Source organism: Helicoverpa armigera, chromosome 9 (genome assembly GCF_030705265.1).
Source record: "Helicoverpa armigera isolate CAAS_96S chromosome 9, ASM3070526v1, whole genome shotgun sequence".
Taxonomy (NCBI): Eukaryota; Metazoa; Arthropoda; class Insecta; order Lepidoptera; family Noctuidae; genus Helicoverpa; species Helicoverpa armigera.
Window position 1 is genome coordinate 8,811,658 of NC_087128.1, and position 19,160 is coordinate 8,830,817.

At 35.6% G+C, this 19,160-nt stretch overlaps 4 protein-coding genes across 4 annotated transcripts; 1 reads left to right on the top strand and 3 right to left on the bottom strand.

Annotated features, from left to right (window-relative positions):
* Positions 1 to 1,960: 1,960 nt before the first annotated feature.
* Positions 1,961 to 4,329, bottom strand: LOC110372542 (mitochondrial inner membrane protease ATP23 homolog). Its single transcript, XM_021329331.3, has 5 exons — positions 3,855 to 4,329; positions 3,730 to 3,775; positions 3,523 to 3,604; positions 2,825 to 3,049; positions 1,961 to 2,284 (listed from the first exon to the last, which is right to left on the bottom strand). Exons 1-5 carry the CDS (start codon positions 4,087 to 4,089, stop codon positions 2,090 to 2,092), a joined length of 783 nt encoding a protein of 260 aa, XP_021185006.3. The 5' UTR covers positions 4,090 to 4,329; the 3' UTR covers positions 1,961 to 2,089.
* Positions 4,330 to 4,592: 263 nt separating this feature from the next.
* LOC110372561 (protein-lysine N-methyltransferase EEF2KMT) lies at positions 4,593 to 6,387 on the bottom strand. Its single transcript, XM_021329356.3, has 5 exons — positions 6,191 to 6,387; positions 5,691 to 6,011; positions 5,126 to 5,384; positions 4,810 to 5,025; positions 4,593 to 4,703 (listed from the first exon to the last, which is right to left on the bottom strand). The coding sequence occupies exons 1-5, from the start codon at positions 6,275 to 6,277 to the stop codon at positions 4,594 to 4,596; spliced, it is 993 nt and encodes a 330-aa protein (XP_021185031.3). The 5' UTR covers positions 6,278 to 6,387; the 3' UTR covers position 4,593.
* Positions 6,388 to 6,565: 178 nt separating this feature from the next.
* LOC110372569 (S1 RNA-binding domain-containing protein 1) lies at positions 6,566 to 10,996 on the top strand. The gene is made up of 12 exons (XM_021329366.3): positions 6,566 to 7,123; positions 7,394 to 7,547; positions 7,979 to 8,205; positions 8,380 to 8,625; positions 8,710 to 8,944; positions 9,098 to 9,219; positions 9,357 to 9,504; positions 9,595 to 9,678; positions 9,758 to 9,900; positions 9,977 to 10,189; positions 10,265 to 10,521; positions 10,722 to 10,996. Exons 1-12 carry the CDS (start codon positions 6,687 to 6,689, stop codon positions 10,907 to 10,909), a joined length of 2,454 nt encoding a protein of 817 aa, XP_021185041.3. The 5' UTR covers positions 6,566 to 6,686; the 3' UTR covers positions 10,910 to 10,996.
* Positions 10,997 to 11,007: 11 nt separating this feature from the next.
* On the bottom strand, positions 11,008 to 19,159 carry LOC110372568 (cilia- and flagella-associated protein 65). The gene is made up of 26 exons (XM_021329365.3): positions 18,702 to 19,159; positions 18,257 to 18,476; positions 17,999 to 18,153; positions 17,790 to 17,909; positions 17,274 to 17,556; positions 16,676 to 16,757; positions 15,920 to 16,097; positions 15,699 to 15,805; positions 15,489 to 15,621; positions 15,179 to 15,342; positions 14,779 to 14,946; positions 14,628 to 14,694; positions 14,385 to 14,555; positions 14,043 to 14,231; positions 13,812 to 13,888; positions 13,476 to 13,746; positions 13,156 to 13,395; positions 12,768 to 12,941; positions 12,486 to 12,629; positions 12,278 to 12,393; positions 12,066 to 12,185; positions 11,856 to 11,988; positions 11,657 to 11,794; positions 11,468 to 11,580; positions 11,271 to 11,393; positions 11,008 to 11,145 (listed from the first exon to the last, which is right to left on the bottom strand). The coding sequence occupies exons 1-26, from the start codon at positions 18,873 to 18,875 to the stop codon at positions 11,043 to 11,045; spliced, it is 3,963 nt and encodes a 1,320-aa protein (XP_021185040.3). The 5' UTR covers positions 18,876 to 19,159; the 3' UTR covers positions 11,008 to 11,042.
* Between the last annotated feature and the right edge of the window lies 1 nt (position 19,160).

The window sequence follows — 19,160 nt, forward strand, 5'->3', positions numbered from 1 at the left end:
TATTTATTTCTAGATGCAAAGTGTAACCAACATTTAATGATCCGTTTTTATGTTTGCTTATTTATTAGTTATAAAATATTTTATTTGTCCCGTCTAGTCATCTGCGGTTATGATTTACGATAATAGTTTAATTGGCTACGTCATTAACTTGATTGATTTACATTTGGTCATTAACACCATTATAAAGTAGCACAAATCAGTTTTATGCACAAAATGCTTGATGAAATCATTTTGGATGCGATCCCGTCATAAGTCATAGTTTAAGGATTAAGCATTGTGTGATAAATCAATAAGGTGTAAGCATTGCGTATTTACAGTATATACATGGCTAGTACGCAAGCGTGTGAAACTAGTCGCGAATAGATTGGAATTCACTTTTTATACAAAGTCTTCCGATGTATACAGCAGCAGTACGCAAATACTCGCATATATTTTGTAGTGGCCAAAGTATCTTGCTTTGTTCCATAATATACAGTGCTAGTCCGCATGCAAACTAATCGTGTATACATTGGAATAGGCGCGAAAAACTTTACGATTCCAATCTATTCGCGAGCAGTTGCATGCTTGCCATTTTGATTAAAACACGACCTAGCATTTAATGTTAATTTTAATATTAATAATGCTCGTTCAATTAAAAAACATTGTATTAAAAATTGAAATTAGTGACGAAAACGAATCGCTGCAAAACCGACTCCACGTAGTCTTGTCTGCCCTACCCCTAGAGTGCAATTCAAAACCGCGTAGGCGCGGAGGGGTGAGGCGGCCTGCGAGCTGAAGCGCAGGTAGTTTTAACGCCCGCCGACGCGGCTGAGGCTGGCCGGCAGTGCCGGCCAGCAAGCCGAAGCTGCGGTGGTGAGCGTGAAAACCATCTGTGACGATAAGCTCGCATGGGACCGCCGGAGCCCCGCAGCACCGGAGCCGTGACAGAAGCTATGCTTGCTGCATGTTGCTTGCTTACATTTTAAACGTACTGAGTTAAAAAATTAGAAGCTAATTAAATATATTTTATGATGTCATTTAATAGTATTTTAGAAGTTTACTGTTAGAATGCCTGCTACAAAAGATGCTAAAAAATAACTATCATGCTGAGTTGTATTTAGAGCGGTTTAGTTAGAAGATAACTAGTGGCTAAGATAGTATTATATAGATGCTCGTTAATTGTGACTGACTTAATAATTTAGAAGGCAACATACATTTTTGGGGCGAATAATGATATTAAAAAGAAGCCTGTTTAATTAGCATTTTTAATAAACAAAATCAGATTCAAAGCCATTTTTATTTAATGCTTTACCTAATATAAATTTTGTATAGTTAAATTTGACCGTGTATACATTGGAAAGATGCATGTGCACGTCTAAGCTACGAATTATACGCGAGCAGTACGCAAAATTCGTGTATACTTTGAAATCACAAATTAAAAAACAGCATTACAAAGTATCAGCGAGCAGTTTCCTATGGATGCGTTTTGGCTATGTACACTCTGTAAATACGCGTAAGCATTATATAGGTAATATGGTCGTCTTTTATCCACCAGAGAGATCACACGACAGAAGTTCATGACATCAGCAGATTAGTCTAGAAAGCGCGTTGTCCACAGTCCACCTGCCGCGCCAGGTCTGCTGGTCTTACCAGCATCAAACAGTAAGAGCAGAGTACAGAATTAACTAAGAACTCTATAGTAAACCATAATGAGAAGGTTGTGTTCATCGTCACCTGATGGATAAAGGGTGAACATAGACATCACAATCAATTTCATAGTATACATTAAGTTCTATCATCTACTGAATAAAATTTGTGCCTTTTCATCATTTCTTGCCTAATTAAGACATAGTGTTACGCTTGTGATCATATCATTCTGTTACCTAAACGAAACTGTGGAAAGGCAGTATTATAAACCTTGCAAAATTTTAGGCAATACATAATAATTAAGTGAATAAAGAAAATAATGAAATAAAAGACATTATTTTAAATCAGTTGTAGTTGTTTTATTTTTTGCCTCATTGCACTTCTGTTTTAACTTTTTACATAAATATGTTACACTATCTACAAATTTTCTACTTACACTTTCTCTAGATGTATATGACCTTGTCTATTCATATCCATAATACGCAGCTTCCTTGAAAGCACGCAGCATATCATCAGAATTCCTTCTTATTCTTCTCCCTATTGGTTCAAGGTCATCGTAGCATTTCGGGAATACTTTTTCTATGATATCTACAGCTTCTTTCATACCTATTTGTCGTACAGCTAGGACGGAATATAATGCTTTGGTTTTGACACAGTCCTGTAAAACAAAAAAGTTACATTGTTTTAGTGGCTGCACTTTCTCCTGACGAAAACCATAAAATCGGTGGATCTCATGATAAGGTGCTAGAAATTCGGAAAAAAAAACGGTTGTCTGTAAAGTCGGTTTACTGACGATAGTCGAACGTGACAACGTCATAAGAAATTGATCGTCAGATGTCGAACGCTGCCGAAAGCGGAGGCCGATCGTGCCTCTTTGTCTCTCGTTGCGTGCTCTCGCTTGCACTTCAAGCCTTAAACGGAACGCCTCAGAGCGAGGTAACGCCTCAGAGCGAGGTAACGCCGCATGAGTCATGTTTTTTCGTGCGCGCAGCCGGCTCCATCGATTTATAAGACATTGTCGCGTCAAAAAATTTAAGTCACAATTTTTCAGGAATTGTGACTTCAATTTTTTATTTATATAATTAAGCTAAAATCTCTATACATTCGGGTATAAACAGGTAAGTACAAAAATGTTTTGTTAACAATAATACTTGTAATTTTGGGATATGAAATTCAAGCTAAAAGATATAACTTTTACCTGATGAGCTTTCTTGATTTTGCCCCATGATGCATCCCCCTGTGACCAAGCACTGGCAAATGAGCAATGGGTAAGATTAGCAGCTCTTATCTCTGTGCAGGCCAGATGTTCCATGTTCTTGAAGTCCAGCTGGTTCCGGCAGTAGTCAAACATATGGATCATCTCATGAGCGAGAACTCCTTGGACCATACCTTGACGAGTTGATACATTTTGGCACACAACTATCTGTAACAAATAATTGATTTATCAATTTAGAAATTAATTTAATATATTTATGTAATGTCAATTGGCTTTTTTGTCAGTATGGCAAGTAACAAGGGAAAATGGAAGAGGATGACATATTGCACCAACCCCAAATAAAATTGGGAACAGGGCAGGAGAAGAAGAAGTCAATTGGCTTTTTTGTCCATTTATGAATTTTAGATTTGTGATTTAGTGTTAAATATTTAAGATAGTTAATCATCTTTATCAAGAGTGTAAAAGTTATCTTTAAACTTACATCAGAATTATGTTTTTAAATGAACCACTATTGAGAATGCCATAATTATGCTATCATTTGTTGATATTATTCACTATCAAATGTTTCATAATAAAGTGAGCTTTGATGCAGGTACCTAAATTATAATAAATTCAATTCCAGCTACATACTATTTAAAAAAGACAGAATTAACTAAAACTACAGAATTTTGAAGTACTACCTGGTTCAATTCCGGATCATATCCTCCGCTAACAGAGTAGTCACATACTTCACATGATATATGTCGCCGAATATCAATAGGACTGAAATAAATAATAGTATTTTACTTATACTGTATGCATTATTTCTTGTAATGAGTGATTTGTTTTTTTTTAACAATGTTATAATTATTTACAGAATATAAAAGAAGAAAGTTATAATTACTTACCAACCAGAACTTTTAAGAGCTGCCATCATAACCTTAACGATAGAACCTAAAAAAGATGTTTTAGAATAAAAATTATATAGCTAAATTAATTGGAACTTATGTCTTTTAAAATCAAGAATACTTACTGTTTTTAACACATTCATAAACGTTCTGCTCGCACTTGAACTTATCTATATTTTCCTTTCCTTCCTTACCAATCAGAATATTACTCCACTTAGCATTAAAAGTACCGCGTCTTTCGGGATACAGGTCGTAACCCCATGCTTCCTCTTTCTTCGGTTCAGTACTTGTTTGGCTTTTATTACTATTGTCTGATGTAGTCTTCGTTTCTGATGCCGGGTTTTTATTATCTTCAGTCATTTTTTCACAAAATCACAGTAGATTTATTAGTAAGGTTATCTTAACTTTCCTCTAAAACTTATCAATGAAACCTTGATTTTCCTAAGTGAAGAAATATTATATTTATTGTCGAATATGTTTCAGTGCCTTTGGTGATTATAATTCAGTGATAATAAATTTCATGCTACTGAATTTAATTGAAATTACACAATACTCCACAAGAAATCGTAATGTTATTGTATCGTATCATTTGACTTTGACAACTACATAGACAATGACAGATGAGAACATATGGGCACCAACCAATGGCACCAACTGAGCACATTAGGATTTGAGCAGTTATAAAATAGGGATAGGGATATTAATAAAATTATTCCAGCCAACTATTTGAGCCATGGCTTCATATGGGACTTTCTATCATCCTTCTAGACCACCGATTTTATTATAGGTGTCATGGTTTCACAGCATTGAAATTATGTACATTACAGCTCTTGCCTATGGCACACTCAAAATAAAACACACAATTTATTCTAACTTTGCATTTATTTTTAACAAACATTTATCTATACTCTCATCCCACTTTATTAACACACTTTTGTTAAGTTGTATTTTTTCAAACTCCAGGTCCATTTTATCTGAAATTATAAATTCGATTATTTGGTAAAGAATATAAGGTTTCAATTTGTAAAGTCTAAAAGTAGGTAACTTAAGGTAACTAAAATTTTTACAATGATTGCTCACCTAATGTTTTCAAGAAAAGAGCAAAGGTCTCTTCATTTCTAATAACACTGGCAATATACACTTCTAGACGCTTATTTCTTGTGCAGAAGGTTTTTATAACATTGCATAGTGGTATTAGAATGGACGGGTCATATACTATATCAGCTCCGATCACTATGTCTGGTATAACATTATCTGGTAAATTGTCAATGGTATTCCAGTCCAGCATCATCACACCTTGAAAAAAAAATAACATAACATTTATTTTTAAAGTATATCTAGCAGTAATGACTACTTTCTACAAGTTTTACAATTGAGTGATAATATTAATACTTACTCAAAGATTTCTCTTGATCTTTGAACATAGTGATGTCATGAGCCGTCTCTTGCTTATAATGTGGGAAATTTATTTGTATATTTTCACATACAGTCTTCAACACATCATTGTGACAATCAGTAAAGGTTAGAGATTTAACATTGCAGAGCTTGCTAATTGTTATGCCAGTGAAGCCCACACCACAGCCCAGTTCTTGTATGTTTTTGTTAGCAAATATCTCTGGATTGCAAAGTGCCCAATCTGATAACATCAGTGCAGCCTGCAAGAAATATTGTATGTTAAGAAATAGTATTCATAAAAAACAATATAATAATGACAAAAATTGCATTTTTACTTGAGAAATATATTCAATACTAGCTGACCCCGCGAACTTCGTATCGTTTAAACCTTCCCTGGACCTCTACAAACATTTTAAAACCAAAATAAGCCAAATCGGTCCAGCCATTCCGGAGTTTTAGTGAGACTAACGAACAGCAATTCATTTTTATATATAAGAAGATTAAAATTAAAACTTTAAATAAGTGTAGTATTAGGTAAGATAACAAACCTAACAAGATCAAAATACCTCCCAAGTTTTCAGCCCAGTAGTTCCATTAACAACCATATTCCTGGTTTCTTTAATAGTTACAATATTATTTGTGTCATTTCCTATTAAATAATGTCTGTAACTAAAACCATCTTGATTCAAATTGTTCATCGTTGTACACAATTGAGAGTAGAAATCGTCATGAACTTCCTGGTTTGGTTCTAAATTCTGAATTATTTTCTTTAAATATAAACTAGCAAATTTACCACTTATTGGGTATTGTTTTAATAATTCACTGTTTACTGTAGCATCCAGGAATGCTTGCTGGAAGTCCCAATTCATGGTGTCAATATCGTCTTTCTGGAATGGGGAATATAATTATATTTTAGTTCTTAATAATCAAATAAATTCATGCTATGTGGAAAAAAAAATATAAATTATTATGTAGTTATGAAAATATCTAAAATTCTTCTTCTACTTCAAAATATCATGTTCCACATGCAGGCACCATAACAAGTCCGAGATCGGAACTAACTTACTTGCAAACAAAAGTTAAGATTCCCATTGTAAAAATGTTCTATCAACTGATTTAATAATAAATCATTTATTCCAGTTTTGGCTGACATCTTTACATTTATTGGATAAATAACATTAAGTTATATATAAATGACGAAAAGCTTAAAATCTATTCAAATGTTCATTCAGTCCAAATCAAACAAAAGTTCATTCAAGCAAGCAGACTTTAGCAGACATTGACACTTGACACTGACAGGTAAAAAAAAAACAACCACAATGATTTTAGAGTTGCACGAATCAATCGAAATATGCAAAATATGCGATCGATAAAAAATGGACAAATCTTAATTTAGTCGATTTTCACAATATCGGTAGCAATCTGTTCGAAATCTTGTCTTTGGTAAGCTATCAATGTCATAAAGTTATTTTCATGTCACAGTTTCAAAACAAGTTCAAAACTTAAATTATAAAATCTATCGATTTGTTCGTAACTGCTGTTATTATTGTTTTGATTTGAACATGGAATCTAGTGCCCCAAAACTGAGGAAGCGGAAAGCTGTAGAATATACTGAAGATGGTGATACTGATAATACTCCGAAGAAGAAAACTAAAACTGTACCGAAGCCTAAAACGGTTCCAAAAGTTACATCAGTTAAACGAGCAAAAACAGTAAAGGATGGCGAAAACAGTAAGAAGATTTCAAAGCCTAAAGAAACAAAGGTTCCCAAGAGTAAAGTTATCAAAACAGCTGCAGAGGATGATGAAGAGAATAACTTATTTGTTGGAAATGAAAATGTATCAACTGAAGTATGGAATGAGGCTGAAATGTTGGCTCAAGTTGAGAAGATCCCTCTTCAATTAGCACAGAATCTGATAGGACTGCTCACAGAAGGTTGTACACTGCCATTTATTGCCAGATACAGAAAAACTGTTGTGGATAATCTTATGCCTGATAGGTAAGAACCACCAAAGCTAAACAAAATTCAAAAACAAGATTCAAAATTATTTATTCATCAAAAAGGATTACTATAAAAAGTTTGGCAATGACCCTCAAACTAAGCTACAGCCTGTGTCTTGAGGGTCCGAGTTGCGACATTCAGGTATTGACGAACATTAAACATAACATAAGGAAAAATAAAACAGGAAATATAAAACAGTTTTATTTATTCAATAGTTAAAGTTATCCTGTACTGTATTAATATTGTTATTATATTTCTGGTTTACAGACTCCAGGAATTACATGAAAGCTATGAAAACATAACACAACTGAAGAAAAAAGTAAAGTCTGTCATAGAGACTTTGAAGAAGTCTAAAAAGTTGACACCAGATATTCAGAAAGGTATATTGAGTGCTCGTAACTTATCTGAACTAGATTTGATTGTAAGTTATTTTTATTTATTTTCCTACTTTCCATCAGGCTTGGTCTTGGCTTACAGTTGCTAAGTTTCGAGGAGCTTGTCATAACATTATTTCTTTAATTTTAATCATTTGTTTTTTTTTTATAGTGGTTTAATTTTAAATATTTTTTATTTTATTCAAAATTAACATCAGCCCCTAAAATTAAACAACCTGATAGATTAGTATGATACCAATTCTACCCAACTTCATAATTTTACTTTTATGCCCATTTTAACCACTCATAAACGTAAACAGAAGTAAGTAAAAAACATGATCACCACATTATCACAAAGCCACTACATATTGATTAAAGCTTACAAAACTTCCCAAGAAAAGCACTAGCCTACCAGTGTTCATTTTGATGGGACCCTGCTTTTCTGATTTCAAAATAAGGTTCTATTCTCCTTTTTTAGTATGCACCACTAAAATCACATTCACTATCCCTTGCCGAAAGGGCCCGCAACCTTGGGCTGGAGTCCCATGCAGTGAGAGCATTAAATGGAGAGTATGTTAACCTCAACATGCTCTGCAATGAAAGTGAGGAATTGGGAACCGTTGATAAAGTGGAATCTCATGTCACTCATATTATAGCTGATATAATATACAAGGATACTAGAGTTTTGGAACATATGAGAAGCCTGTGAGTATATCCATCTTGATTACTGATTTTATTTCTTTATGAAGGTGCAAAATCTGAAAAAGGCTGTAAAGCTAGACTTATTGTTAACTGTTATTATATATTGAAAAGCAAATAAATATTTCGATTTCGAGTTTACCCTAATCACTTGACAATCATCAATCAAATATTTTTTAGGAAAGAAGAAACCAGGTTTACAATCCAAAGCAGTAGAACAAAAAGTTCAACCAAAGACAAGGTAGATGATAAGAAGAAAATGGACACTAAGTCAGATCCTGACACATATAAGTTGTATTTTGACTGGAAGTGCCCCAGTCAGTTTGTGAAACCACATCAAACCTTAGCACTGAATAGAGGGGAAGATGAAAAAATACTTTCAGTCAAAGTTGTTGTACCTGACTGGTTTTATAATAAACTTGAAAGGTGAAAAGTTAAAACAGACTTATATGGTCATTTTATATCATTGGTCATGATCACTACTTAACTAAGTGTTTTAACTATTTTAAGGTATTGTCTAACTTTATGGAAAAGTGGTTTCTGGGTCCGCAAAGGTCTCGGCGATGCGTATAATCGCCTAATCAAGCCCTGGTTGTCGAGACATGTGAGATCTGATCTCACAGCCACTGCACAGAAGGAAGCTGTGAAAACATTTACCACAAATCTAGAGAAATACCTTCTTACAGAACCTATTAAAAATAGAACGATCCTGGGATTAGATCCAGGTTTCAGAGCTGGCTGTAAGGTATAAAATGCACAATTATTTGTTACATTCATTTCAAATCTATGGTTTGTGTGACGTAGCAAATTGAATGACAGTCCAGAGTCAAGACAAAATATGACTTCTTTCAACTTCCAACTTTTGGGTGATTAAATAAATTGTTAATAATTATTCCAGGTTGGTATAATAAATGCTAATGGCGAGAAACTAGACGCGTGTACTATACACCCAGATTTGAGACAACATAAATCATTTGATCCTGCTGCCAAACAATTAAAAGATCTCATTAGTCAATATGGGTAAGTATCTTAAGATTTTGCTCCATCTCTCTAAAACTAAAGTTCGCGACTTTTAAAGTCAATGTCGTCTCTTAAAAAGAAAACATTACAGTACAATATCTTTTTGTTTCTCGTTTAAAAACTATTGTTATTTCCAGTGTAGAATTAATTGGATTAGGAAATGGTACAGCCTGTCGTGAAACAGGGTTGTGGCTCAAGAAACATAATTTATGTGACAATGTTCCCATCATAATAGTGCCTGAACAAGGCGCTTCTATTTACTCTATTAACAAAGAGGCTCAAAAGGTAAGTTCAGATAATGTATTTGGTCTATCTATATACCTTTTTTCATATAATGTGTGGCCAGGAAGTGAATCATACCTAAATTTCTTACAGGAACATCCAAATATGGACCCAAACTTAATTTCAGCTTTGTCAATAGCTAGAAGAGTGTTGGACCCCCTGGGAGAACTTATAAAAGTGAGTAGCCCTTCCCATGTACCCTCGAAAATTTTTTACTTTTGTAGCAAATGAATTTAACTTATGTTTACTTGTTCAGGTTGATCCTAAAAACTTAGGCGTTGGTTTATATCAGCACGATATTCCGCCAAAAATGCTAGAAACAGCCTTGGACAGTGCTGTGGAAAAGGTGGTCAGTTTAGTTGGAGTTGATATCAACACTGCATCTCAAGCAATGTTGAGGTATGTACCAGAATTACTTACGTTCCTCTTCAAGCCATGGAAAGATTTAAGTTTGAATTTGAATAAATATTTTCAGGCGAATATCAGGCCTGAATGAGGGAAGAGCTAAGAAAATAATAGAATACCGCCAAGAAAACAGTGGCTTCCAATCAAGAGCAGAGATCATGAAAGTCCCAGGAATTGGAAAAATTACATTCCAGCAATGCGCCGGATTTCTAACGGTATTAGATAGTTCGGAACCTTTGGATACCACTATCATACATCCTGAGAGTTATAAAATTGCCAAATCGTAAGTTTTCTTTTCAATTAAATCAAGTATCAAGATTGTTGATACCAACAGCACTTACGCATACTTTGATTTTAGGTTTGCAAAAAAGATAGGCGTGAACTTAAAAGATCTGACGAAGCCCCACTTTCCCCAACTAGTCGAAAGTAAAGTAATAACTATAAACATAAGCCAAACTAGTGAAGAATTATCCACTGACGTTTGTACACTGGAGCTCATTATAAATGCATTTAAACAGAAGAAGTATGAAGATAACGTGATTACGTTTTGTAAACCTGTGTATTCTGTTGCCGTCCTAAATGCGGAACAGCTGAAAGAAGGCACTACATTAACAGGTCAGTCTTTACAACTTAATTCTTAATTTCCACCAGGTTTAGTTATTTGTATTAATGATGACAGAGTGTTTATTTATTTATTTATTTTTATTTATTTATTTATATATCCTATATCCCCAAACAAATTTTGCAAAAAATGCGAACCATTGAATGTTAGTACGCTAAGACATGCCCGTATATCAAGTGCGTTAATGTTCCAGGTGTTGTTCGAAACGTAGTTCCCTTCGGATGTTTCGTGGACTGCGGCGTGGGCGACAACGGCCTCATTCATCGCAGCAACTTAGGCGGCAACCAAACTCCGAAACTAGGTGACAGAGTCGCCGTCACCGTCATCTCCTCTCCAAAACCCAAGAAAATACAGCTCAGACTTGACAGAATACTAGACTGATACCAGTAGGTAACTAATAATTTATTTCAATTGTGATATCGATGTTAGTTGGTTATTATTATTGAGTAAAATCATTTTCGTATAATATCATGTTTTATTAATTGAAGAACATAATTATCGAAATAGACAGAAATCATTCTTCAGTTGCTTCCAAGATTGCATTCTGTTTAGGGTTGAGGTTATAAGTGTGGAATACCGCTTTGTTCACGATAGCGTCGCATATTCCGGAGGTGACCCTGAAATTATGGAAAAAGTAATTATACCATCACGATCCACAGGAGCCGATGACAGCAATTAAAGCAGTCATTTAGCATAAAGCATATTCCGTAAAATATGTTTATATTATATAGTTTTATTATACCTTCGACTCAGTTTAGGCTTGTATTCACTTTTGAACACTTTCATGACTTGTTGATATGTAGGAACCTCTTCCTTCGCGTAAAATTCTATTTGGTGACGGAACATTTTGGAGTGCATCGCGTCCCTAAAATTAAATTATTTCCTGTAGTAGTGCAGAAAATACACATTTGTTATTTGTTTGGAAAATTAAGATCTTACCACAAAATTCCGTCTAGAATTTTAAGAATGTCGGTCAAAGTCATGCTGTTCGCGCTAGTGGGTCGTTGGAAAACGTCAGTAGAGTCCGCTGACAGCAAATCGTACGGTGGAGGCTGAAAATTAATGGTTCAAATATTATATTTCTCTCTGGTCCGTAGTGGTAGAGCGTGGTAGTCATTCAGTGCTTACCTGTTCCCACATTTGTTTTATAAGCATTCGTGGATATCCGTCTCGTTGCCCTTTAGAGGATATAGAGACCGTCATAGACAAATATACCGGATGCGGTTTTTCTATGTCTTCCACGTAAGGCGGGGAATCGTTGATATCCTGGAAAACTCGACAGTTATTCTGTTGTATAAACCGAGTTATCGAAAGGACAAAAACTAACCGGATGGAAAATTCCTTCTTCGGTAATAATGAACTCTTGATTGCACTTCTCAATTTTACTTCTTCGTAAAAGTTCATTTTTTTGGAAGATTTTGCGCTCGGTCAAATCCAAAATTTCGCAAGCAACTGTCGTCCTGTTGGTATTTAAAAAATGCCACTAGTCACTTGTGTCTCTTTTGAAATATGTAATACAAAAAAATGCATATCTTACGTGAACGTAGCCGGCTCTTGAAGCGTGTAGACAGTCATCGTTATCCACTCTGAGGTCTTCGGCTGAATCACGCCCCAACATGGAGTCATCACGACATTTAGAATATTGGCTATTCTTTCCCTGTATTTAAGTAACGTAGGAGTACATTAAGTAAGTAGTAAATATTGTTTCGGTTTCTTAATTTTAAAGGCCTCTTAATAAAGGGTACTCACGGTAGCCAAATGAATCTAATAATACTGTCCGTGTCATTGCAAATGCTTATTATATCCCTCGACAGGGAATGCGTCGGCATTATCGGTAATGTCAGATGTTCCGTTGACAAATATACCTGGGAATCGAAACATTTTTACTGATCATAAGTTATTGCTCTTTATTTTTCCACTTCGCATTATGAATGATAAGAAAATAAAATATTCATACCACTTCATTTCTGTAAGCCTCTCTGATGACCCTTTCTGTATAAAAAGGGATATCAAGTCTTAACTCCACGCAGTTCGGCAAACCTCCTTCTCCTTGTACTAATATTTTGACAGTTTCAAATCCAAAGGAGCAGAGGAAAATTACCTGTAGACAAGATAAAAACATATCTTTAATATTGCAATATTCACGGTATTTTGCTTCTTGTACATCTCTAAAAAGAAAGTACATGTTTTAGTGCCTCTAACAATTGGAAAATTCTTAAGATTCAGTTCATGGTCTCACCTCATATTGAATCATTTCTGTAGGCATGAACGCAAAAGGTATAGCTAATTTTCCGAGAGGCGGTACTTCGGCAAAGAAGAGTAGACAGCGAATCACAGAATCTGGAGCAATAGTGTTCCCTCGGAGCAATCGCCAGGTTGTAAATACATCTGTTGGGTTGTAAAGCCAGACGATCTGGAATAGTTTGGATTTTGAATGTACTGAAAGAAATCTTGTATCTGTTTGTACTACGCATTTCAATTGTACACAATTCTGAATAGAGCTCGTAGGTTGTTCCAACTACTGTCGAAGTTTGAAATCTAGGTTGCTTTTCTATTCATGAAACAGCAGCTACAACTCTAAAGACTTCTCCATTTAAATGAAATATTTCGTTTCAATTGCAACTCACCCTTATGACAGGATCCAAATTATTGATAGGCACTCGTCCGCAGTCTAATACGGCCAAATACTCGTCTACTCCTATAGGTCGGCGTAAAGGTGTCAATAAGCCTCGAGTGTTCAGAAAAGCTAAAATATGTATGTTTACATAAATGGTTCTTTCATTTGGCATCGTCATTAAATAGCATAGTGAATTTAATCCTAATCTTGAGTAATTGAACTTCAGGAACAATATGTTAGGATTTTCCGGCTGAAAAAAGAATTATATTGTGAAAAATGCACCCTAGGCCAGACTATAACAATTTTGGAAATGAGTACAAAATTAAATACCGAAACAATTCCGCTAAGGGGATATAGCTCCACCAACTCCCTGTGTATGCAAGTGTGTCTCATTTCATACAAGGAGGTTCCAACCTGCACCTCGACCATCTCACATTCACAAATCTTCTCCCGACGAAGACTCCACGGAACAGGGGCTTGGTACACACAACCCATTACAAACGCCAGCTCAACTAATCCGGTTCGGACGCATAAATCAGGAGCGAAAATGTTAACACTAAGCGGAATGTTAGGCCGACAATCCTTAAACGCCTGGTTTAACCTGGAAATTACACTTTTGTTTAATTTCCGTAGAGATTGTGGGAGCAAGTAAAGATCGATACGAACTCAGCTACGTTGACGATATTCCAGACGCAATGATTGCTCAATATCACTGGACATTTGACAGATATTGTGCGCTTCACCTGAAAAAAAAAAAAGATGCCTAAATCTTAATTTTTCACCATCGTAACTATTTTAAAACTTGAAACTTTTGGGAAGTATACTCTGTTATGCTCTATCACTGAATCTAAGAAACTCCGAGTCAAAAAATCTTCAGCAACATAAAATTAAACTCACCTTGATAGTAGGATAAATCCCATCGTACCATATAATACAAATTTTCTTCTTGACCGGCTGTATTTCCTCTACTTCGTCGTACTCGGTGCGAAAAAGCACCGTGTACCTAATGTGTAGCTGACGGGACCCAGCCCCATCGGGTGTCACGGTCATTCGAACTTCGCAATGGTTTGATGGTCTCAAACTATTCTGGATTGCGATAAATAATGACAATATTTCAAACACATATATCGAGAGAAATATTAATGGATAAATATGTAAGGAAAAGAAAAGGCTGCTGACAAAATAGGAGTATTTCTATCCAAATTTTGATCATATAGCAAATTACTAAAAGTTTTTTACCACTGCACTATCTATTTCAAGTTTATCACCGCTGAAGTCATCTCCCATGCCCTCAATGGAATGATACAGCTTAGACGTGAAGAAACAGGAACCATTATTATACAAAGTCACTGGAAACGTGAAACTTTCACCAACAACAACGTCGTGGAGGTTATTTGTTTTTGGTAATATCTGCCAATAATTTAATACGTTAAAGAAGAGGTCATCCAAAACATAAAATTTTGCGAATATATTTGGGCTTACTCTCAAATCAGGCATTTCCGAAAATCCAGAAATTGCAATATACACTTCTGATGGCTCTCCAACTGGTCTGAAAGCATTTTGTGCTTACAATTATTTTCCTCTGATCGAAAAGAATAGTTAGGTAATCCAAGCATGAGTCAAAAGACCTCACCTGCCATCGATCAAGCAAACGCAAGACAGAGTGATTGTAGTTTCGTGAACTTTATCGTGAATCTTGGGGAAGAACCACCAGTGATAGTGTATGATCTCTTTGGGAGGCAGCACTATGGAACCACATTCGTCAGCACCCAACCAGTAGACGGAGTTTAACACTCGTATGCTGGAATTTCAATAGGTAAATTAATATCTCTTAAGATACACCTAACATATTTTTGGTTCGGTTGTGTATACCCTGGCTTTCTTTTAACGTCTATAAGTTTGCCTAGTTACAATATGAACCATATCTGCTACAGAGGAACGTAAAAAAGTGAAGTCATTAACTCTTCTGTCTAACCTACTAGACTAGGTACTTATAGGATCTTTTTCTAATACTCGTAACAATATGACCGTACTGTATTTCCATCCTAGTGAGGTTGTGAAGGTAGGAAGTGCAGTAGTTGGTACAGCCAGTAATGGTAGGAGGGAACTCCAGCATCGCATGTGTGCCCGGGTGGTAGCCGTGAGACATCACCTCTATTTGGCTCATTTCTGCGTTACCCGTGAAGCTGATACGAGTCTGTTGGAGACAGGAAAGCTGTACTAAGCTTTAAACCCCACGAAATTGCCGAAATAGGTCCTTAAATAAGTATTTTTTTCAAAATTGATCAACTTTGTCAATGGAGCCAATGGAGCAAACCAAGACAAAAAACAAGTATACCAAACCTTTTGCACTTTGTTAATGATAAGATCCCAAGCTTCACAGTAATCGCCGAAACACTTGGGTTCTAAAGCTACCGATATTATCTGCCAACCGCGGCTTGGAACAATGCCACAAACGGGCATTACGACGTAGTTCCTAAAAAAAATATTATTTTAGTCAAACAGTACTCAAAAGTTAAAAAATAAATGTTTTACACAGAAAAGTATACTTACGTGCCATGCGGTGCATTGAATTTGAAATGCATAGGTATTTCAAATTTATTCGACAGCATAAAGTTTGCGAACGTCGTTCTTGTCGGTACTGTTGGTGGCAAAATTACCTGCACAACATAATGTAGCCTAGGAATCCGTTATTTGGGGCATCAAGTATGAAATTTTCAAAACCAATACAACCCTCTATATTTTTTATCTACTCTATAAGTAATAAGTATCACCTCAATAGGACAGTCCCATTCAGTATTCCATTCGGTGCAAGGCAGCCATGTGTTCCCCGTACAAGGTATGCGGAACAGTGTGTGCCGTAACTTTAGCTCGCTTGTTTCACTATCGAAGTTTTTGAATTGGTAGTCCCCACACATCAGATAACCGTACACTTCGTTTTCGATTTTCGGCCTGAAGACAGTTAATTTTTTTTATCCTTCAGATTCAAAGAGTTACTAATATTTTGTCTTCCAGTAATGCTACTGCTCCACCTGCGTCTTAACGCGTTAAATTTTGGCATTACGCAGATGTGGCCAACGTTTTAATGGCAATTTATACAAATGGCATTATGAATAGCATTAAACGTTAAGCGATAACTCGGGTGTCGGTTTTTTGGACACATCAAAGGGTTTTAGTGCGTAGCTTAGAGCGCTATGTGATGTTGGCTACATTAATGCCATCTCATTGCACGCATGCAAGGACGAGTGTAGATACTTTGTTTAAGCGGTAACTGCACTTTACGAGCACGGTAATGGAATGGTCAAATGAGAAAGCTTTAGTTTTTAGAATTATTTTGTGTGTCTGAGTTTAACCTCTTTAATGTGTGTTAACGCGTTACTTCATGAGGGATTAACTCTTTGCAGAATTGTACCTAAGTGTAGCCAACACGCATTTTAATGCAATAAGTAACGTGTAGTTGGCCATTGACATTAACGTTAACGAGGTGGAGCAGGAGCATAATGCGATTTTCAAAATTTCGCAATTCTTACCTGAATCGAACTGTAAATAGCCTCGATTCATTCGGAGGGATAATACAAGCGATAGGATCCACTAAGAATATGTTATCTGGGTCTGAAAATTGGGCATAGCATTATGAAAAATTTATTTCAAAACATGACATTCTAGATTCTAGATAGATTTAACGAACACCTTGAAAAAATCCTAACGCCTGCAAGTCAACGTGATCCTTGATAGGCACTTAAAATCTATCAGCAATACTTTTAAGTAAGTATGTACTCGAATATTTTGCATTCCAACTTCGATATCTCACCTTCAATATCTAGATTACCTAGGTAATAAACCTACATGGAATGCCACTACAATTTGATAATAATTATGTTGATCGGTACAACGAATGTAGACAAGTCAACGTTCGTTGAATCCCAAACAGTAGTTGGCTCTCATCGAGAGAATCGCATTTATCATGCAAGCGCCAGTGTGAGCTAGTTATCTGTGGTTTCGAATACAGTTCAGTGTTACGAGGAAGTTTACCTAGTGTTACTAAAATCTTCAGAACAAAGGACTAGACTATTGAAGATCTACCTAAGTAATGGAAATGAGTAAGTACGAAAGTGCATGGAAACAGACCTGGCATCCATTGTATGTACCCCTCCTGTTCTTCATGGTTAGAGACACAAAGAGTTTGAGAAATATTCCTTGTCACATCCGAAACACTTCCCGTACCAAAGTCTAGATACCTCTCAAACACCGAAGCTGAAGGTATGTTGCTCAAACGATTTAGACTATTCTCCATTAAGTGCACAAAACGGGACTTTCTTTTAAAATTCTTGAAGAAAACGTGCTCTTGAATACTAAATAATGGATTTCCCGGTAATATGACCGTTGCAAACACGTTCAAGAATAAGGGCTCCTGGAATTACGCGATAACTGCATTGACAATACAATAATAAGCGCAAATTGGCCTCGTCACAATAGACGAGAAAATTGCACCGTTTTATTCTAAGAGGCACTCGAAACTCGGAGCAGCCGTCGCAACAACCCATAGTCGCAGATTTTAAACTTATGCTTACGGTAAAATTTTCAGTATGATATGGTGTCTAAGCAACGTCGAGAGCTATTAAATTGGTGTATAAAATATATTACCTGATTAAGGACCAAGCAGACTAATTCCGCCGTATAAATTCCAAGAGCAGTCCCAGTGAATACCACGGTAGTGGTGATAGTCTCAAATGCTCTAATGAGGCCACAGTTGCCTGTCGATATCTAGATAAAGGCAGTTATTTGCAAAAATCAATTAGAATTGAAAGTTTCATATGGGTATAATCGCTTAAAATGTTAAGAAATTATCGTACTTGGAAGCATCCCTGACCAGAAGCCGGCATGTACCATTGATAGGTGGTCTCAACGGATGACTTATTTACTATGTTAAAAACTTCTTTCCTTTGCTCTGTTATATTTCTACATATTCTAAAAATGAGTTTTCTTTTATCTAATGACACTCTTGGCCCTGAAAATAGACGAAGAATCTATAGGAATTTTGACAAAAGTTTGCCAAAGTTTCAATTTATAGGATTTCAACTATTGAAATTTTTGCTATTAATTAAGCTTACCATAGCACTTTCCAGTAACAGTGACTCTATAAGTATTGCCACCAGAATCATCTATCAAAAAATACTCAGTAAACGACTGCCCAACAATATTGGGCTTGAACACAATCCTGATTCGAGCATTGTCGCCTGGCATCACATAATCCGATGTAATCGATAATTTGAAAACACGATCCACGCTATTTAAAACATAAATATTTGATAGCCTGTATGTGAGGCTTTTCTGAAATATAATTAGATAACTTGGTCAGTGGGTCATCTTAGGGGTGAAAATGTAGGTATATTAGATACAAGCTGATTCCCGCGGTTTCATCCGATTCAAGGAACCTCTTCCCAGGCAGACTTTCAATAGAAATATATTTTTCAAAGCGATTCAGTCTACAAACAAAAAATGTTGCCTCTTTATTATAGGTAGAAGTAGTAATAATTAACAAAGTTGAATATTTACATCACTCGTGTTATCAATTGCAATGATTCTTTCTACAGCGACGTCGACCGGTATTCCTCCAAAATCTACGACCTTCACTTCAGATATACTTTCCTCTGAATAATTCTCCATCATTGGATTGCATTGCAAAGCCGCATTGGCCATTGCTTCTTTATAATTTAAACTTCCGTTCATGAAAATAATTATATTTCACCGTTCTTATGAGTTTGTTTATAATTGACAAATTCGGATTAATTATTCTTTTTGAAATTACCGCGTTACTTTCCATAGACAATCGTTATTAAACAGAGTTCCCAGTATACGCGGCCTATCCATATTATTGCACGAAACTCGCGGAACAAAGATATGTTATAAAAAAAAAATGAATTTTACTCAATCACTAACAAATATTATAAATTAAAATGTTTTCATTAATCGATTTTCTCAATTTCACACGACGACTCTTAGTCGATTATTGTC